General features: G+C 34.6%; 2 protein-coding genes across 3 annotated transcripts in view; one reads left to right on the top strand and one right to left on the bottom strand.

Annotated features, from left to right (window-relative positions):
• Window positions 1-18,740, top strand: part of LOC134856977 (RNA polymerase-associated protein RTF1 homolog) — a 607,680-nt gene that overhangs the window by 320,491 nt on the left and 268,449 nt on the right. The gene's annotated exons all lie outside the window — the stretch shown is intronic.
• LOC134853563 (uncharacterized) lies at window positions 6,292-13,227 on the bottom strand. Of its 2 annotated transcripts, none has more exons than XM_063869572.1 (4): window positions 12,187-12,608; window positions 11,530-11,707; window positions 9,111-9,252; window positions 6,292-6,568 (listed from the first exon to the last, which is right to left on the bottom strand). In XM_063869572.1, the coding sequence occupies exons 1-4, from the start codon at window positions 12,196-12,198 to the stop codon at window positions 6,436-6,438; spliced, it is 465 nt and encodes a 154-aa protein (XP_063725642.1). In that variant the 5' UTR covers window positions 12,199-12,608; the 3' UTR covers window positions 6,292-6,435. The 2 variants fall into 2 exon arrangements, with proteins under 2 accessions (XP_063725642.1, XP_063725635.1); XM_063869565.1 differs by lacking the exon at window positions 12,187-12,608 and adding an exon at window positions 12,932-13,227 and having other exon boundaries at window positions 6,293-6,568.

Raw genomic sequence — 18,740 nt, forward strand, 5'->3', positions numbered from 1 at the left:
GATGCTCCACTATCGCCCCCCGACGCAAAGCTGCAGTCTTACGCTGATGACTTTCATCATTTTGTCCAATCTAGCAGCAATTCAACGGACTCGTCAGTTTTATCAAGTTATCTAACTAAGTTACACAATTTTTTATACCTCAAGGGTCCAAATGAACTAAACTATACTGCTCCTCGAGAAACAACGCAAACTATTCGATTTCTTCAGACCGTACCTAAATTTTGCAGAACATTGCAAGCGAACATCCGCAAAAAGCGTGCGAAGGCGATAGATCTTAAAGGCTTTCGCCGGGAATTCCTGGAACCAGTCCAAAGCAACTTCACTGGTTACTTTTAAAGCTTTGGTAAGACCACTTGTGGATTATGCGAGCCCTGCTTAGTCCCACGCTACCAGAAAGTTTTGAACAAACTGCAAACAGTTGAAAATGCTTTTCTCCGCATTTTTACAGGGTGCACAAAGATGAGCGCATTATAACATTTGTAATCAGAAAGTGGACTTTTAAATGTGGACCATCATTTTCATCTGGTATCGCAGTTCACCCTCAAAACTTTTTTATCATCATAAACCTAAACCCCCATGGAATATTCGCTGTTTGTCATATACACCCCCAATTTGACACTATCCGATCCGAAATTAATACATAAACTCCTTTCAAAAATTCAGGGAACGTAGTTCTTTCATCTTCAGCCATTTTGAATTGCTTCGAAAGCAAATACAGACTCACAGAGTTAGACTTGCCATATCAGATGCGCCACCGCCGAAAATTTTGCCCCTTCGATCACCTTAAATCTCCTCCACCGAAGAATTCCTACCTTGTTCCACTAGGAGAAACCTTTCCCAGTTGAGATATGCGCACAGCACCTTCTTGAATACGTACCTGAACCGAATTGACCCCAACCCCCCTCCAAACTGTACATTCTCTCCTTCCCCACATACCACTCTTCGTCTTTTTAACTTTTCCAGAAGACCATGTTTTCCCAATGGACCGGTGGCTTCGTCCGACCGAAGTTGCGACACTTCTGGGACTTGGTTTTAGCATGCCGGAAACGCCCCCTTGGGGCTAAAATTACAAAACAACGCTCAGTAATCACCAAGTGTTTTAAATATGAAAATATTATACTCGATTTTGTAAGCTTTGTTAATTTATGTAGTAATTTCCATTTTTCGCATCAATGCTCAATGCAGTATTGTTCTGCCTTTCATGGTTTTCATGTTCGTTTGATTGTAGGTTGGCTGAAACGTGATGGTCCAAATTTGGCGATTATGAATAGTTTTCATTGAATTTGATTCAAGTTCTTACATAAGTTAATTTTTATGTACTCAAAACCAAAAACAGACGCGGATCTAGGAATTTTTCGAGTGGGGGGGGGGTGCGGATTTTCAAAAAAATGTTGAAAATTTTGTCCACCTTTTTTTAGCTCGACGAAATTGATTTTTTTGAGCTCTTTCAAACCACTATAAAGACTCTAATTTGACGAAAATTTCTGCGCCGATTGCAATTTTTTGAAATAAAGCGTTTTTAATTTCGACCAAAAAATTGCGTTTTTTAGCGCGCGCTCCCCGCTCAAAATTACGATAGACAAAAATAGATATACCAAAAATAGTAGTTCGGCAGGGGGTCAAATTCGTGAGGGAGGAGGCGTCCCCCCCCCACCGTTAAATCCGCTTCTGACCAAATTATGAATAAATTGTTTTAGTTGCTAAAAGTTTTCCAACGTATTAAAAGCTTTTGTACTGAAGTTTATACTAAAATTTGAGCGCAATTTGTGTGTTCAATTCGTTCGGTTTTCGTTTGACATATTCAAATAGGACTTGGCTTAATTGTTTCTGCTGTAACGAAAGGTTTTCGATGCGGCGTGCGGGATAATGTTTAATGGATAATTTGTTTAGTGGTTTTGATCAAAGGGCATGTATTAAGGGCTAATTGAAAACTAATTGCAGTGGTTCATTTTTGTATTCATAGAGTGCATGTCATCGAAGCTTAACATATTTGAACTCCATTTTTTCTTGCCAAAACTAATTTTGATATTTTAACCAGATTTATGTTTGGGTTGTATTGGTTGAATAAAATTCAGTCGGTTATGGCCAGCAAAAATGTTTGCACTAAAATATTTCCATTAAGTTTCATTTAATTGTCTCGTAGTAACTCTCTAATGGTTCTCAGGTTTTCTTTTGTGTTTGACATTATTGGTTTTTGACAGTAATGAACAAAGTGGGTACACTTCTATAAGTTTTGGTGAACTTTTTGATTTTTTATTTCAGGAAAAAGTCTTAAAATTTGTTTACGCTCAATTTTGATTTTTTTTGCGGTTTGGCTTCTGATTTTTCTTAAGTTCAGTTTGTTCCCTTTGTTGAAAGGCAATCAATCTCTATTTTCGAACAGCAAAAAGTGTTAAGGCCACTTAAACATGGATTTGCTTCTAGTTTCAAAAATGGACTTCATTTTTCTGCATTCACAGTGGAATAAAAAATTTTTCACCTATTGATGAGTTTTTTTTGACATGGGAAAGCTGAAAGAAAAAAGTATCAATCATAAGGGGGGGAGGGGAGATAACTCAACAGGTACTTGAAACATGTTTACAACCACTTCAAAGTTGTTTGACTGATATGGAATCATAAATCAGATTCTTCAACGATAGTGAAATAGTGAAACGCCAAAATTTTCAATATCAAAGCTCAAAAATTACATTCAGAGTGAAAAAAGATGATTAATAAAACTGACGCGACTTCAGTCGCATAAAGCCCCTTTTTTGTCCTAAATGGAAAAAGCAATTTTTAGTGTGCTGTGGAGAACAGTTTTTGATATTCAGATACAAGCAAGGCTAGAGCACCAATACTGGAAAGTCGCTTTGCTCGATGAGGCAATTTTCGCCCAAACAAAAGTTTGCAAAAAAAAAGTGAACGAAATTTCGATATTTTTTTTGAAAATTTTTCTTTTCTGAAAAAAATTTCAGTCGGTCAATTGATTGCGTGCAAGGAACATTAACCAGCTACTTGCGTTTGCTGACGTATTTTGTAGCCTTTTATCGTTTTTGCTTGGGGGAGATAGCTCAATTGGTCATTACGGCGGAGGGGCGGATTGCTCAATTGATCCAAAAGCACCAATCAAGTTTTCAGTGAAATTCAAAAAGCTTTAAAGGCATATGCTTTTATTTAAAATTCGAAAAAAAAACATTCATTTTTTTCTGTTTCCTTGCGTTCATTACTCTTTTCCAACTGTCAGTTGGCTATATTTTCTAATACTCAATTTTTCATCTTTTCAGGTTTCTAAGAGTCCCTATCCCGACAGCGGAACAAATTTAGGCTTGATTCCATTGTTTATAGTTCCGACTTTCGATACAAAAGTAACGGAATATTTGTGCTCGGGGTGGGTTTTTTTTTCTTCAGACAAATTTCGACTTTTTAACAAGCCACTTTTGACAGACTTTTTTACAGCTATTGTTGTCCGACTTTTTGACGGAATTTTTTAAAGCTATTGTTGTCCTGAGCCTAAATTTGAAAAGATATTTCACCTGTGACCATTTTTCGTAAAGTTATGAGGATTTAAAGATTGCCATTTTGATCAATTTGGGACAATTAACGCGCGATATAATTCGCGCTATTATCGCGTAAGCGGAGATTTAATCCGTCTTAGAAATCATTCCAAATTGGTTAAAAGAAGTTTATTTGCCATAATTGATTTGTTACAATGAGCGAAATCTTTTGTTTTGTACTTTATATGGCGTGTGGGGGGATGATTTTCATAAAAATAATTTCAAATTTTAGAAAAAAAAATTTTTCATTTTATTTCATTTAAATTTTCTTATGTTGTTTTTGTTATTAATGCTCGATAAACGTTTCGCCCTGATACGAGCAGTCTTATTATAGCTAGCAGTCATTTTTAATTCATTATTCTGGTCACAGAATCAGGGAACGAATTTTGCATTAGGGTGCGGTGTTTATCACGCGAATTCAGATGCCACAAAAGTCAGATGAAAAATTGTAAAGCATATTGAAAACCTTTTCAGATGCAATATAAGTTGCAATTTAAAATTACATGTGAGAGGAGTGTTTTGTCTCACAGCAATTGGCTCTAGCACGTTTTGCATGTGGTTTGTTCAACAAAACCGAACGAAACAACCACGTGTCACAAGTATTCCGGTAAATCTCTTTCCATTTTGATGATTTAACGCGCGATATAATTCGCGCTATTATCGCGTAAGCGGAGATTTAATCCGTCTTAGAAATCATTCCAAATTAGTTAAAAGAAGTTTATTTGCCATAATTGATTTGTTACAATGAGCGAAATCTTTTGTTTTGTACTTTATATGGCAACAGTACAAAATTTTGCATTAGGGTGCGGTGTTTATCACGCGAATTCAGATGCCACAAAAGTCAGATGAAAAATTGTAAAGCATATTGAAAACCTTTTCAGATGCAATATAAGTTGCAATTTAGAATTACATGTGAGAGGAGTGTTTTGTCTCGCAGCAATTGCCTCTAGCACGTTTTGCATGTGGTTTGTTCAACAAAACCGAACGAAACAAACACGTGTCACAAGTATTCCGGTAAATTTCTTTCCATTTTGATGATTTAAAAAAAATGAGAATACCAATTTCATTTTATATAGGTGATGATAAGTCTTTGATTTCGAAAATCGGTTACCTTTAAAAACAACGTTTAGAAATATGGTCCCTAAAAACTTGTTATAGTGTATATAAAAATCAGACCGAAGAGTTCTTAGGGGAGTTTCGAAGCTTTGCCAGCGAAGTGATGTTTTTGATAATTGTTCCGACTTTCGATACGAAAATAACGGAAAATTTGTGCTCGGGGTGGGTTTTTTTTTCTTCAGACAAATTTCGACTTTTTAACCAGCCATTTTTGACGGAATCTTTTTATATCATTCGAAAGGTATTGTTGTCCTGAGCTCAAATTTGAAAAGATATTTCACCTGTGATCATTTTTCGTAAAGTTACGGGGGTTTAAAGATTGCCATTTTGGCCAATTTGGGACAATTAACGCGCGATATATTTCGCGTTATTAACGCGTAAGCGGAGATTTAATCCGTCTTACAAATCGTTCCAAATTGGTTAAAAGAAGCTTATTTGCCATAATTGGTTTGTTTCAAGGAGCGAAGACTATCCTTTTGTACTTTACATGGCGTGTGGGGGGATGATTTTCATTTAAAAAAATTTAAATTTTAGAAAAAAAAATTTTTCGTTTTGTTTTATTTCATTGAATTTTCTAAATGTTATTACTGCTCCATAAACCTTAAAAAGCAGTCGGAACATTCAGGGCTTCGCCCTGATACAAGCAGTCTTGTTTCATTTTATAGAATACTTTAGTGGCAAATTTCGTCGGATGTTCGAGGCCCACCATGATCCGTGCTCGTTGCTTGAGGGTGAAGCAACATTACCCAGCCCAGAAAAATAACCAAAAAAAAAAATTGCATGTAGTTCTTAAACAGGGGCACAACAGCGGTTCGCCGTGATGAGCTGTACAGCTCTTGTGTTGGTCCTTTCCCCCTTGGATAAATGGTCTTAGTGTAATACAACGAAAGATGGAAATAAAAATTCTTAAAGACTTCAAAAAAAAATTTAAAATGCAACTCCTGAAAATTCCTGGACCATACTTCTTGACAAGTATACAAGAATCCAATTCTTTCATTGGAGTTTGTATTTTTTCGTAAGTCTTTAATTTTTCTTCCACTTTTTGTTTTCGGTAGTGTCGGGCGCGATTGAATTAAAATATAGTTGATAGCAGAACTCTTGTGGGGGGCTCTTCTCATGCGCAAAAAAAACTGAATGCGAAAAAATGGTCAACCAATCACTGCGCTTTAAACGGTCTTCATTGCCGGTCTTGATTGCTGCTTTTCTTCAGGCTGATTGGATGACATTTTTTTGTTCTTCGTGCCCGAGGGATGCCCTCGAACTGACGAGTAAAATTTTTACTTGAATGCACGCGCGAAATATTAAATATTCAGTATCAACAAAGATATCTTGTTGCAGTTGTGGAAGCTCAGAACTTCTCGACCACAATCACGGCAAAAAAAACTACTTTTGAATGCAAAAATTACTCAAAAAGTTTCATTTTTTTTGTGAATTGGTCAATTTTGCGTAGCAGGAGAAAATGGAAATCCACGTTTAATTTTTGTTGCATCCTTAGTTTTAAATACTTTCAGTCCACTCTATCTGTTGATAGAAAAATTAACTCTGATTTAACGAAGTCTTGTTAAGTAAAAGTGTTCCTGAAACAGTTGAAAAAATGATGATAAGAATAAATTGACCAACAAATTAAAAATAAAGAATTTAATATGCATAAGTGCTATGCGTTCACACGGTTAAGTTTTGAAAATGAGTACTAGTTTGGAAAGTTTTGTTTTGGGTTTAAACTGCAGACAATTAAACACCCTCTTAATGCGATATTATCAATGTGTATAAAAATGGCACTAAAGTTTCACTTATTATCCAACATCACAGCCAAGAAGTCCTCCCAGCCTATCTTCCCGTCTCCATCCCTGTCGGCTAAGTGTACTATCTGCTCTAACTCCTCGTCTGTCACGTCTTCGCCCATCTTTTTGAATACTAGTCTGTTAATACAAAAATTTTTGATAAGATTAGTTATGCAAATAGTACTGAAGGTTCCAACCACAAAGTTGGGAAACAAATTTGAAAAAAAAAACAATTTTTGGTGATATGTTACAATAGGTGGTAATTTTGAGTATAGAGCATGTATTAAATTTGAGAACTATAGTGCATAATATAGTCATTTCTTTTTCAATTAATCTTACCACTGAGATACTTTTTGTAAACACTTTACTCTGCCAGATGAAGTACTATTCAAAAATTCAAATTTTACTCTTCATTTGCCAAAAAAAATAGCTTTTGAAATAAAATAAAGAATGTGCGAAGCATAACAAAAAACGACCAAGCTATTTAATTTCACCTAATGTAATGTATTTACCTTTGTTAGGTTTTCTCTGTTGTTTTTTTTTGGTAGAGGACAGAACTCGATTTCACGGTTGAAATAAATTTAAATGTCATCCGAATAGTATTGATGCTGGTTGAAATTTATAAAAATTAAAACTTTAAAAACTAAGAAGATTTGTTCGATCTTTTTTAAATTTATTTATTTCAGTTTAGAAAGGTACTGGTGGATTTATTTTGAAATCTGAAAAGTTGTTGAAAACCGAACGTACCTCTGAGCAGCGGTGGATCTAGGAATTTCTCGAGGGTAAACGGATTTTCAAAAAAATTCGTTGACTGTTTTTAGCTCCAGCTAACAATTTTTGAGCTCTTCTAAAACGCCATAAAGATCCTAATTTAACAAAATTTTCTCTACCGCCGACAACTTTTTGTAAAATAATTAAGTCTAAAGTCCCGTTTTTGGGTTTTTTGGAAGATTTTTTTCAAAAACGGCGGTTTTCGGTTCGGGCTCCCCTTCAAAATTGGTATTAGTTGAGAAAACTGTTATGGTAGGTCGGCCGAAAATCGACGTTGTAAAGTGGTATCCAAGAAAGACGCTTTGGGCGGTGAAGATTGGGGGCAGACGCCTTCATCTCAGGGATAAAAAAATGTGCTTAATGAGTTTTATTATTTTTCAGCTTTTCAACTTTGAAGATCCGAAAAAAATCTATCATTTGGTCGGGTTTCAACTAAGCGGCAGGTTTAAACAAAATGGTGAAAAAATGGCTTGATATTTTTACTGATTACACTCAAATTTAAATAATCGGATCCTGTATTAATCGTCAATGAAAGCTAGCCAAATTAGCAGGAGTGTTACTGAACACAGAGTCGAAGCCGGGCGAAACAAATTTTGTTTCGCGAGTTTTTTAATCAGCAGCAAATAAGTAAGTGAATAATATTCAAGAAACATCGTTAATCTCGCTTCCATTAATTGGCTGTACTTAATTAAGTTGCTCATAAGACAAGATGAGCGCTTTTTGTAGAACGCACCATGATGCAAAATTCCAAAAACCAGTTCTTTTTGGAAAAGAAATATAAACATAAATGCTCATTTGTTTAAGAGCCAAAAAGAAATCAGCGTTAAAAAAGTTTCAAACTATTTGAACTTAAAAAACGGAAATTAAATTTGAAAATGATAAATTTTCCCAAACAATTTTCTGAAAAGTTCAGAATCTAGAAACTAATTTTTAAGTTGGTTCTAAAAGTGCTCAGAAAATGCTTGAACAAAAATACAATCAAAAAATGATACTGCTATTTAATTTCAAACCAGTAAATCTATGAGAAATCATAGAAAACTAACAAGTTATTTAGGAAAAATTGCGCAAATCAACTGGATATGACAGTTCAAAACAAAAAATTTTTCCAAAATTTCTGACCAAATTAGAAACTGTTGAACTGATGTTTTTTCCCGGATTTAATAGCATTTTGGATACATTTTATCTTGGATACATCAAATAAAACGGCTACTTTCTCACTCGATTAATATTAGAAAGCAATTAAAAACAAAAATACAATCAGCTGTTCACGAACTCAGTAACCTCACCAGAAAGACAATGATCATGGGCGGTTTTAGGGGGAGCGGAACTCGTATAAACATTTCTTGCACGAGTTCAGTCATTATTATGTTATACCAACGAACAAATAGGAAAAAACTTTGGGAAAATAAGCCGACAGAATTAAGGCCGAACGACCACCAGTGTAGAAAATCACTCTACAAGAACTCTTAATTTGCTCGAAACTATTTATGTTACCAATACACTGGCCAAGATCTTACTTCATTAGTGGATACTGAACAGCTGATTTTGATTACCCTCTGAGCATATTGGGAACAAAGTTATATACGGGGGAAAAAGTCTAGTATCCGGTTGCAATGTCCTTACTTATCTCGAGGGTAATCATAGTAATGTATAAAGTTAGTATTGGGAACATTCTGCGCTTCTTCGTTCACTCATACCCACTGTATAACATACGGTAGAGCTCAAGGTGTGTTGCGTGGGGGAGGGGGTAGTAGGTATAGACTTGTGCAGTGTATTTTGTGTACTGACTGAGTTTTGAGTGCGTCGGGCGGGGGGGGGGGGACGATGTGATGGCAGTCCCTCCTGTAGCTCCTAAAGTGGCATGTTTACTTGATTGAATGAAGACTGTCTTCAGTGTACTGCACTATACCTGAGTTCTCCGGGGGTGACGAAGTGGTCGTTGTCGCGGTCGAAGCACTCGAACATTCTCTCCACCTCCTCTTCCTCCGTCTGGTCCCCCATGTGGGCCACCATCATCTCCAGGAACTCCTCGAAATCAATACTCCCACTCCCTACACATAACACAACACACCACAAATAGAGCAGACATGATGTGCAATGTATACTTAATAGGCGGATGATGACAAACAGCCAAATCTTGAGGCAAAAATTACATCAGAATAACTTCAATTGCACCAGAATTACATAACAACAGTGCGAAGATCTGTTTTTATGTTGTATAACAACTTTAATTTTCAGCTTGTTGGAATGGTAATCTTATTTTAGGCTGGTTGGCCCTTCGGCTTGATGGCTTACCAAATAGGTTGTAACCTTTTCTAAAAGCTACCACCCAGTTTATAAGCTAAACATTCACCAAGAACGCATTGAATTGCAAGAAAAGAACATCAGACTGAAGCCAGAAAATGACCAAGTTACATATAGCAGTATGAAGTTGGGATCACTAAACAGTTAAGTTATGTCATCTCATACTCTTCGAAGGAGCCAATGAAGCTATTTTGTTTTCATTTTAAACATAACTATATTTTAACATATAAAGTTTTTCTCGCCACTTCAACTGCTACTGAGAAGTTTGAAAACGGACCGTTTGGTTAATGACGTTCTCTCACACTTGAGACTGAGATAAAAATTGTATAAAACATGGTAGTTTTTATTGTAAGCCTGATAACTGTTCTTTATGGCTTTTAACTCTGAGTTTTAACAAACATCTTTGTAAACAAAATTGTTTATCATGGTTCAAAAACTTCCTCAAACTAAGTTTCTGCGCGTTGTAAGAAATGCAAATTTCATCCAGAACTGAGTAAGAGCAGATTCCACGTTTAGTCTACCGGGATGGGACGTGCATTTTAATACTTGTATGACTGATCCTTGTTTTCTAAATTTTCGGATTATTGATTTTTCATGTTTACAGGTTAATTGTATTTAAGTGGACTCCTATAACTTTTGGATGAACTTTTACTGGAACATGGGTGTAAGTTTTTTGCGGCGTAATTATTTTCTGTTCAATTTGTCTTTAGAGATATTTCCAGATGGAAGGAAGTATGATTCATTCGTTTTCCCAATATTGTTCTATATGCACTCGCGTTGAAAATTTTAGATTTTCTAAGCTGAAAAAAGGCTCGAGTTGCCAGCAAAAATTGGGCAGCTTCGGGTGTGTTTCACTTATTTATTTTTTATTTTCCACGGAAAATCAGCTACCACAAATAATCATCGGACAGGGTTGAGTGATATATCATATTAAATCCCTTTCAGTCGTGATTCGAACGAAATTAAAAATTTTTAAAAAGTTTTTACAGTGTCTAGAAAAACCGGTTTGAAATTTTTGATTTGGTCTAATTGCAATAGATTATTTAAGCTTAATTTAAGCCGTGAAAACTTAGTTTTACTGCGGAAAAAGTAGTTTTTGCAGTTTTTTAGCGTAATTTTGGGAATCAAAAACTTGAAAATTCAAAAAATTCCCGCAAAAAATATTGAAAATTTTTTTTTAATTTTTCTTTTTTTATCGTTTTTTAGTCGTTTTTCTTCAAAAACTGTTTTCTAATAACCCATTTTTACTATGACTCTCAAATATGCCTAAGTTCTATTTTTTTCTTCAGATTTTTTGTCACAACATGCAGAAAAAAAACGACACCATGTTGAGAAAACATTTTTGTATTTTCTTAAGAGTGTGGTCGGAACATTCTCTGCTACTTGTTTCTAATTAATCTTTGATTAGGTACCTCATTAATAGTTTGTGGGATCTTTTTTATTGGCATGGGCAACTTTGGTATATGGGACATTTTGGCTTGTTATCTTTTTTCATGGAAGATTTTGATAGGTGTTTTTTGTTCTAGGTAAGATAAGTAAATTGAACTACTAATCTATCAAATGGATACTTTTTGTCGTACAATTTTTTATGAATTTAAAATTTCAGAATGACTTTTCTCGACACAAGGGGCTCTCAGGGCCGTTTTCTCTATTGAAAGATGTATACTTATTGCTATGAAGAATGTCACTGATTTTTTTAATGAATGCGTGAATATTACCAAGAGTAAAACCAATGGAGAATAACATACAAATGTGCGTGTCTTCTCCAAGATTGTAACTATCCACGTTTTGTAGTATTTTCAAGTTGAAATTTTTATTGTGACAAAAAATTGTAGCTTTTTCAATCTATTGCAGAGTTTTTGCAAATAACGCGAAATAAGAAAAAAAAGTTTGGCAGGCATTTTCCTAATTCCATTTTTTAATTCGAATAGTCGTGTTTTTCATGCAGTGTTTTCTTTGGAATGTTATACACGTGACATGTGCTCATGTGAAAACACGTGATCATTTCAAGAGTGTCAGTTTACCGTCGTCATCGACATTGTTGATGAGTTCTTCGATCTCCTGTCGGGACATCTCCTTGCCCATGGTTATCATGATGTGGCTCAACTCGTCCGCATCTATGCTCCCACTGCCGTCTGTGTCGAAGGTGTCGAAGGCCGCCTTGAACTCCGCTATCTGGTCCGCCGTCAGTGCCGCCACTAGCTATCAACACACAACACACACATTTTAAGTTTTTTTCCACCCAAACCCCACATTTCAAGTTTTATTTTTCTAGTTAGTGTTTTTACAACCCCACGTTTCAAAGTTTCCATTTTGTTAGTAATTTCCCAAGTTTTTTTGGTGGGGAACGAAAAGACCACAGCATGAACAACGAGCTGTTTCAATTTCATCACTGGCAAAAAAAATGAGTTCAAAATTAATAAAACACAAATTCTTAGTGCTGTTTTGTATTTGGATGGCGGCCGAGTATTTTCTCAATTGAAAAAAAATTTCTCGTTTTTTTCACATTTTGCGAAGATCAAATATCTGCTCTCAGTACAATGCCAAAAAAATAAAAATGTAGCAAAATTGATATCAGGGTTTTTCCAGGCTGCCAGAATTTTATTTTCTTTACAATTACGAATCTTATATGAAGTCTGAGACGCGTTTCAAACGAAGTAACCGGCGGTGTACAAACTCACCTCAGAAACCATGTTGATCGCCACACGCTTTTCTCTAATTTTCAGCAAACTGAATTCAGAAAATTAATTTTTCGATAACTTTTAAATAATTTAATACTTGAACAGAATAAATTATTTACTACTTCAATACTCTAATTTTTATCTGGATATTTGGAATATATCTAGACTGTAGTAAGTTATTTGCCTGTCAGCTAGTAATTCGTAGGTAAGTTTGACGGAACCGCTTAACAAATTAATTGGCTGAAAAAGGCTTGGCTTATTATGTCTGGTATGTTTGTTATACCATTCGCGTGCTGTGATTTGACCACAATCGACAATTGTTTAACAAAACGACAATAAACAAAGAAGTGAGCTGTCGATTATAGGTAATAAGAATGATCAAAAAACTCAAACAGACTAGCCATTTGTCAGATAGGTGCCACCCGTCAAGCGTTTCACTCGTCATACATTGAGTTTAATTTTGAATATCTCTAATGAAAGTTTGCTCATTTTTGAGTTCAATCCTTTTTTGAACTTTTTTAAAGCTGAAACGCACTAAACAAAAACCATCCTTATTATCTAGTTTCAGTCAGTGTTCCTTCAAAAACGTGCGAAAATTGTGAATATATACATTTTTTTGACATTTAGAACATGGTGCAGCAAATATATTTAGCAGACTAAAAGTATAAATCAAATTGTTATTTTTTCAGACGTTAGGCTTCTAGAATCTGTCGGCCAAGTGGCTTTTGAAAGAGTGTGTACAAACCTCCTTGATCTTTTCAGGCGAGTTTTTCGGAGCCATTTTTCACCAATGTGAGAAGCCCAAGTTGAGTTGTTTATTGTCTGATGAGAGCTCTCACTGTTCTAGATTGCCGCAAGTATTTTGATGGCACACTGCTGCGTCTGTCTTCTGATTATTCAATATCTGTTCAATTTTTCTTGTTTTTGCATTTGAAAATCAGCTTAAAGTCTATCTTTTGAAAAACTTAATAGCTAATAGATGCTGTGATGCAGATTATATCACATAGTTACTTTAAGAGTACCAGAGTCATGTTAAACCACTTTTTAAGCAGCCATTTGTGTTGTACATTTTGCATCAAATGAAGCAAAAACACATCTCAATCACGAATTAAATGAAGTCTGTTCAATGTGGCATAAAAATGTAGTTTTTGTTTGCTTCATAAACCATAACATGCGCAGAGATTTTTGACCGGTGGATAGAATCGGTTTTTTGAAAAATGTAGACGTTTTTTTTTAAAAATCAGCCATACTAAAACCTTTGAGGTCTGCCGAAATCAGAATGACCATAATCTCTGCTTAGATAGTTTTGCGCTTTTCAAAAAATCTATCCAAAAAGAAGAAGAAACGTGAATGAAAAAACATATTCGATGTACTTTGAACAACAGGGACAAGGCCTTGCAAAAATAATTATCAAATTCAAGTGACAACAATTGCAACCATATCAAAGAAATCTGCGCAGGGTGGTAGGCGAGTAGGTTATAGGAGGCAATTTTCAAAAAACTTTGAGACTTGTCACCTTTTTACGTGGACCAAATTAATTCTTGGAAAAGTTTGAGGGTTTTAGATGTTTTTTTCTGAGTTAAAAATCTGTTCTGCTACAGCTGTCGCATTGGCTGAAATTAAGTCTCATTTTATGCAATTTTGTTAAGCCTTGTTGGTGGAGATCAGCTGGTTAGTTTGCTGGTTTTGTAACCTTCAGCTTTTGTAGCTATTTTTTCCTGCTAACGTTAATTATAATTAATGACTTAGATTTTTTTCCAAAAAGGTTTATTTTTGACTTGAAATAACTATAAAAAGAAACACAATCTCTTTTTTTGAAATGTCGATTGAAAAATTAATTGTCCTAGCTAATTAAAAGTAAACTAAACTCGCTTCACGAAGGCTCTTCCTGTGTATTCTTACGATTGAGTTTTTTGATATTCAGAATCTCCGATTGTTCCAAACTTATGAGTTGTAAATTGTCCAATTATCTAAATGTTTCAAACATTTCGGACTAATCAGGCCATGATCTTTCAATTCAGTATTTTTGCTCAACCTTGTAAAGCAACTCCGTACACCAGAAAATTGATTCTCGTGAGGGGGAAGAAACAAAACACAAAAAGCTTTGGAAATATACTACAAGACTGGAACCAAAACTAACCTGTCACTGGAACCGAAACAAGTGAATTAAACCGGCTTTAAAATTTGGTTCTCAAAAAATGAAAAATTTTCTTTCTGAAAAAATGAAAAAATTTGATGAAAAAACCTCGGTGAACGTTGTGAAAAATCTCAAAATTCACGTTTTTTGCCGTTGATACCGAACATAGATGACATGCAAAACAATCTGTTGAGTGTGATGAATTGGTACTTCGAAATTGTTAATGTTGCTAATTTTGCTTATAAAAAACCAATCATTCTCAATCAAAACTCACACAATTTCACTGACCTGAGTAAAGATCCGAACAACTCAGAACACTGGACTGCCACTAATTGAAACAAACGAGTCAATGCGACAATTGGCAAAACTGGAAAAAACAATACCTCACAATGGAAGGCAAAAGAATTCGACAGGAAACCTGTAGTTAAACCTAATCTTTTGTCAAAAAAGCAAAAGTTTCTCCGTGACCACAACTAGAGTTCATTTTAACGCTAAATTTCTATGAGGTGATAATTTCCTATACACTTCTAAAAACTTCAGACGTCATTCACGATGTTTTTCCAAATGGATTTTTTGCTGACGATAAAGTAAGTATAATTATGTAATTTCACTAGTAAACTCAGAACACAACCAACCATTCTTTATAAATGTTTCACTTCTTTTTAGATCTCATCAGACCATCATCGAAAACAAACAAAAAAATAAAAAAAATTGAAAACTTCTTTCTTAAAAATTCGAAATTCATATTAACAAATTGCAGTAAAACTCAAAAAGAAATAAAATTTTTCACAAATAGCAAAAAATTAAAAATAGATCCCCAATGAAATAAATTTCTTTTTACCAAGCAGTATATTTAGAAACTAAAAACCTCCCAAAAAAAGCTGGAAATTTATTTTTCAACGTAATAAATTCATAAAAATTGCAGATAAATTCATACAAGTAATAACCTTTTGACAAGATGCTTTTTAAAATAAAATATGAATAATTTACTCGCCCATAAATTCTTTCCACAGTCGCTCAGCTCGCCCACGAAGAATTGTTTAAATAATGAATTTTAAGGTTTAACTTTCACTGATAACAACTCTAACCAGGTTTCACACGTTTCAAACTTTCCTTTAACCCGGTTGGAAGGAAATATATAGTAAACTACAAAAACCAACGCAGCTTACTAACATCACAAGACCACAAACTTATAGCATGACTAAGAAAAAAAAGCGAGCGGTACTCAAACCAAATTAAAACTGGATAAATTATTCTTTTGAAGATCACTCTCAAGTCTAACCACAATCGAATAAAACACAAAAAAGTCGAAAGTCAAAACCAAATCAAAAGATTCAAATTTTGAGAAAAGGACACAATCAAAACAAAAAAGAGAAAAAACAGTAAGAAAACGAAACAAAAGGTTGAACACAAAAAGAGACCCTGCACAAAGAGACTTCAAGATTATACCCACTCCTGGCCTCACCAACCAGAGGGACGTCCTGAGCATGCTCTATAGTCGGCCTAAACCACCGAGCTACATCACGCTTTGAGGCTCACACTCTATTTTTGCCAAGAGTTGCCCCAGATGTGATCTTCTACAACGCAGTGGAGATTAAGTACAGTTCCTACTCGCAACAGCTGATCATATATGACGGAACAGTGGTTGCTCACACTGCTACTATGACCATCACTCTTACCTGTCAAATGAGAGTGAAGTACTTCCCATTCGACACTCAGGTAAACAAGTATTCTTGCTTCAGGAGAAAAGACGCATTATAAAATATTCTAATGCTACAACTAATTCAAGTTGAAAGAATAAAAGTAAGTTAAAACAATGAATTAATGAATCAATAAAATATTAGTTAAAAAATGAGCATTATCTTTCCGAAGGAGTGAACATAAAGTGAAAGTCATGATAAGACATGTCAGTAATTAATTCAATACGACTAATTTAAAACCTGTTCTAAACTAAAATTTATAATTGTTTATAAATATAATTCACTAATTCTATAAATAATTCTTAACTAACCAATCATATTCGATAGCTAACATTTACACTTATTTATAAGTGCTGAAACTACTTGTAGTTTCAGCAGCAGAGCACTTTGAATAAAACTTAGAATACAGTTGTTCTCCTTCTGGAAACTAACTCGCATAAGTCAGTATACACTAGATCTACTGAGACTAGGATATATAAGAGTAAGATTAAGATCGGTATTAGACTAAGTAGTTGCACAAATCTATCCGGCCGAAAACAAGATAAGCGTGACAAGCAGACGGTGTACCTTATCTGAAATTACTCTATGAGTACAGGCAATAACACATAACTCATGATTAATAATGATAATTCATCATTGCTTTCAAAAATTGGCACTTGGCAACTGTCGTTTTTCAGATTAAATCATAATACCCTATTTAAGGACATCCAATTTTGGCTAAACGGCACTGATTTTTTTTCTTCAAAACACGCTTTTGGCGCCACTATATACTAATCTTGAAGGGGGAGCGAGCGCCGAAAAAACGCAATTTTAGGGCATAACTGTCCAAAACGTGCCTAAAACGCCTTTTTGGCCTTTTTTTTTCAAAATTTTGCATTATTTTGAAAGTCCGCCCTCCCCCTTACGAGAAAGTCTTAGATCAGTCACTGATGAAAACAACTAGATCAAACTTCTATCGAGCATAATATTATGGTTCAAATTCAAATTCACTTCTTTGTTCGGATTGTAAATAATGTTCCTTAATATAGATCAAATTTTTATTTCTTAGTTTGGCTTCATCAAATTTTTTTTATAGTAAAATTTATTTCATAAATTATTCTATACTTTGAAAAAATTTAACTGCTTGACAAGAATTAAATTTCAAAAACTCATTCGCGTATCAAACAATGTTAAACGCTTCTTATAGTTTCCATATTTTTCTTTAAATATCGACCTGATTTATCTTTTATTTTTCGGCTTTTCTCAAAAAAAGTCTTAGAAGCAGAAATGTCTGCATTTATCTGATTTCGTTTTTCAAACTTAAGCGGGTGTTTTGCTTATACACCGCCAGTCTATTAACAGAATAATAAATTCTCCTTCACACTGATTTTAATGGAGTGGGCGGGGGGGGGGGGGGTTGTATAATGAGGTAGACCCTTAAAAACATCAAAGTTTTCGGTTTAATCAGAATAATCAAACCAGTTTTAAAGAAACAATAATAACTTTGTAAGTTTCAGGGAAGCAGAGATTTCACAAATTCATCATGTACGCTACACAAAATTGTGCGAATCGCCTGCTTGTTTTGTCGAAAATGCAGTTTTCAGTGCCAATCAAATTCTAAAAAATATCAATTTTAAACCACAATTTTTTTGCTTACTTTGATTGCAAAGTATATTCAGAATTAAATCTACTACTTTATCTAAAATGACTATAACTATTTTCCGCTTAGTGTTACTTGTACCATTTTGGTTCGTTCACATTGAAAGCTTTTCATCCATCGCTGAAGAAAGAGAATTCATAGACTCGCTGCTAAGCAACGCAACAAAGCACAGCCCCCATTCGAATATGGTGAACAATACTGTCTACTTCTACGTGGACGTGTACCAGGTGCGGGTCTTTTTTGTAATACTGCTTAAATTTATCAGAACTTCAAATGAGCACTTCGCTTCTATTTGCAATTATATTTCGAATATGTATTTCGCTCCAAATACTTTCAACCAATCAGATTCAATAATTGCAATTCAGTTTCCGAAATAAGAGAAGATAAGTTTGGGACGTATAACAGGTGTTGGACATTGATGAGAAAGCGGGCACTGTGAGTCTGAATGTGTGGATGTATGTCGCCTACCATCTGCCTCATCTGGCATGGGATCCAGCAACAATCGGAGGTTACATTTTGGAACCAGTTCAAAAAAATTATTAATTATATACTTTGATATCTATCATATTTAGAACATCTATCACATCTATATATTTAGAACTTACCAATCATGATTATTACTAAAACTTACGATAAATTGTAATGCTGAAACTATTCACAGTTTCAGCCAGAGAAAATATAACACAGATTGAAATCAGTTGCTTTCTTCTCGCCTCTAACCTCGCAAGAATACCAGTATAAACTAGATCTATTGAGACTAGGAAATCTAAGACTAAGATTAGGGTTGATATTAGACTAAGAAGTTGCCCGAATCTATCCGACCGAAAATAATATAGCGTGACGAACAGACGGTGTACCTTATGCGAAATTAGTATGAGAAGGCCTACCCGGACATAAACACAATTTCTTTTGAATCAGTTTTGTATCGAAAAGATAGTGAATGTTATCATAACAAAATGTACATGATAGATCTTTTGCAGAATATTTTGTAGCTTAAGTTTTTGTGGTCAGAATAAACTTTTAGCTTAAGGAGGGTATGTCTAAAATGTCAGCTTCATTGCTGAATTTAACTAATTGT

This window comes from Symsagittifera roscoffensis, chromosome 1, assembly GCF_963678635.1.
Source record: "Symsagittifera roscoffensis chromosome 1, txSymRosc1.1, whole genome shotgun sequence".
NCBI lineage: Eukaryota > Metazoa > Xenacoelomorpha > Acoela > Convolutidae > Symsagittifera > Symsagittifera roscoffensis.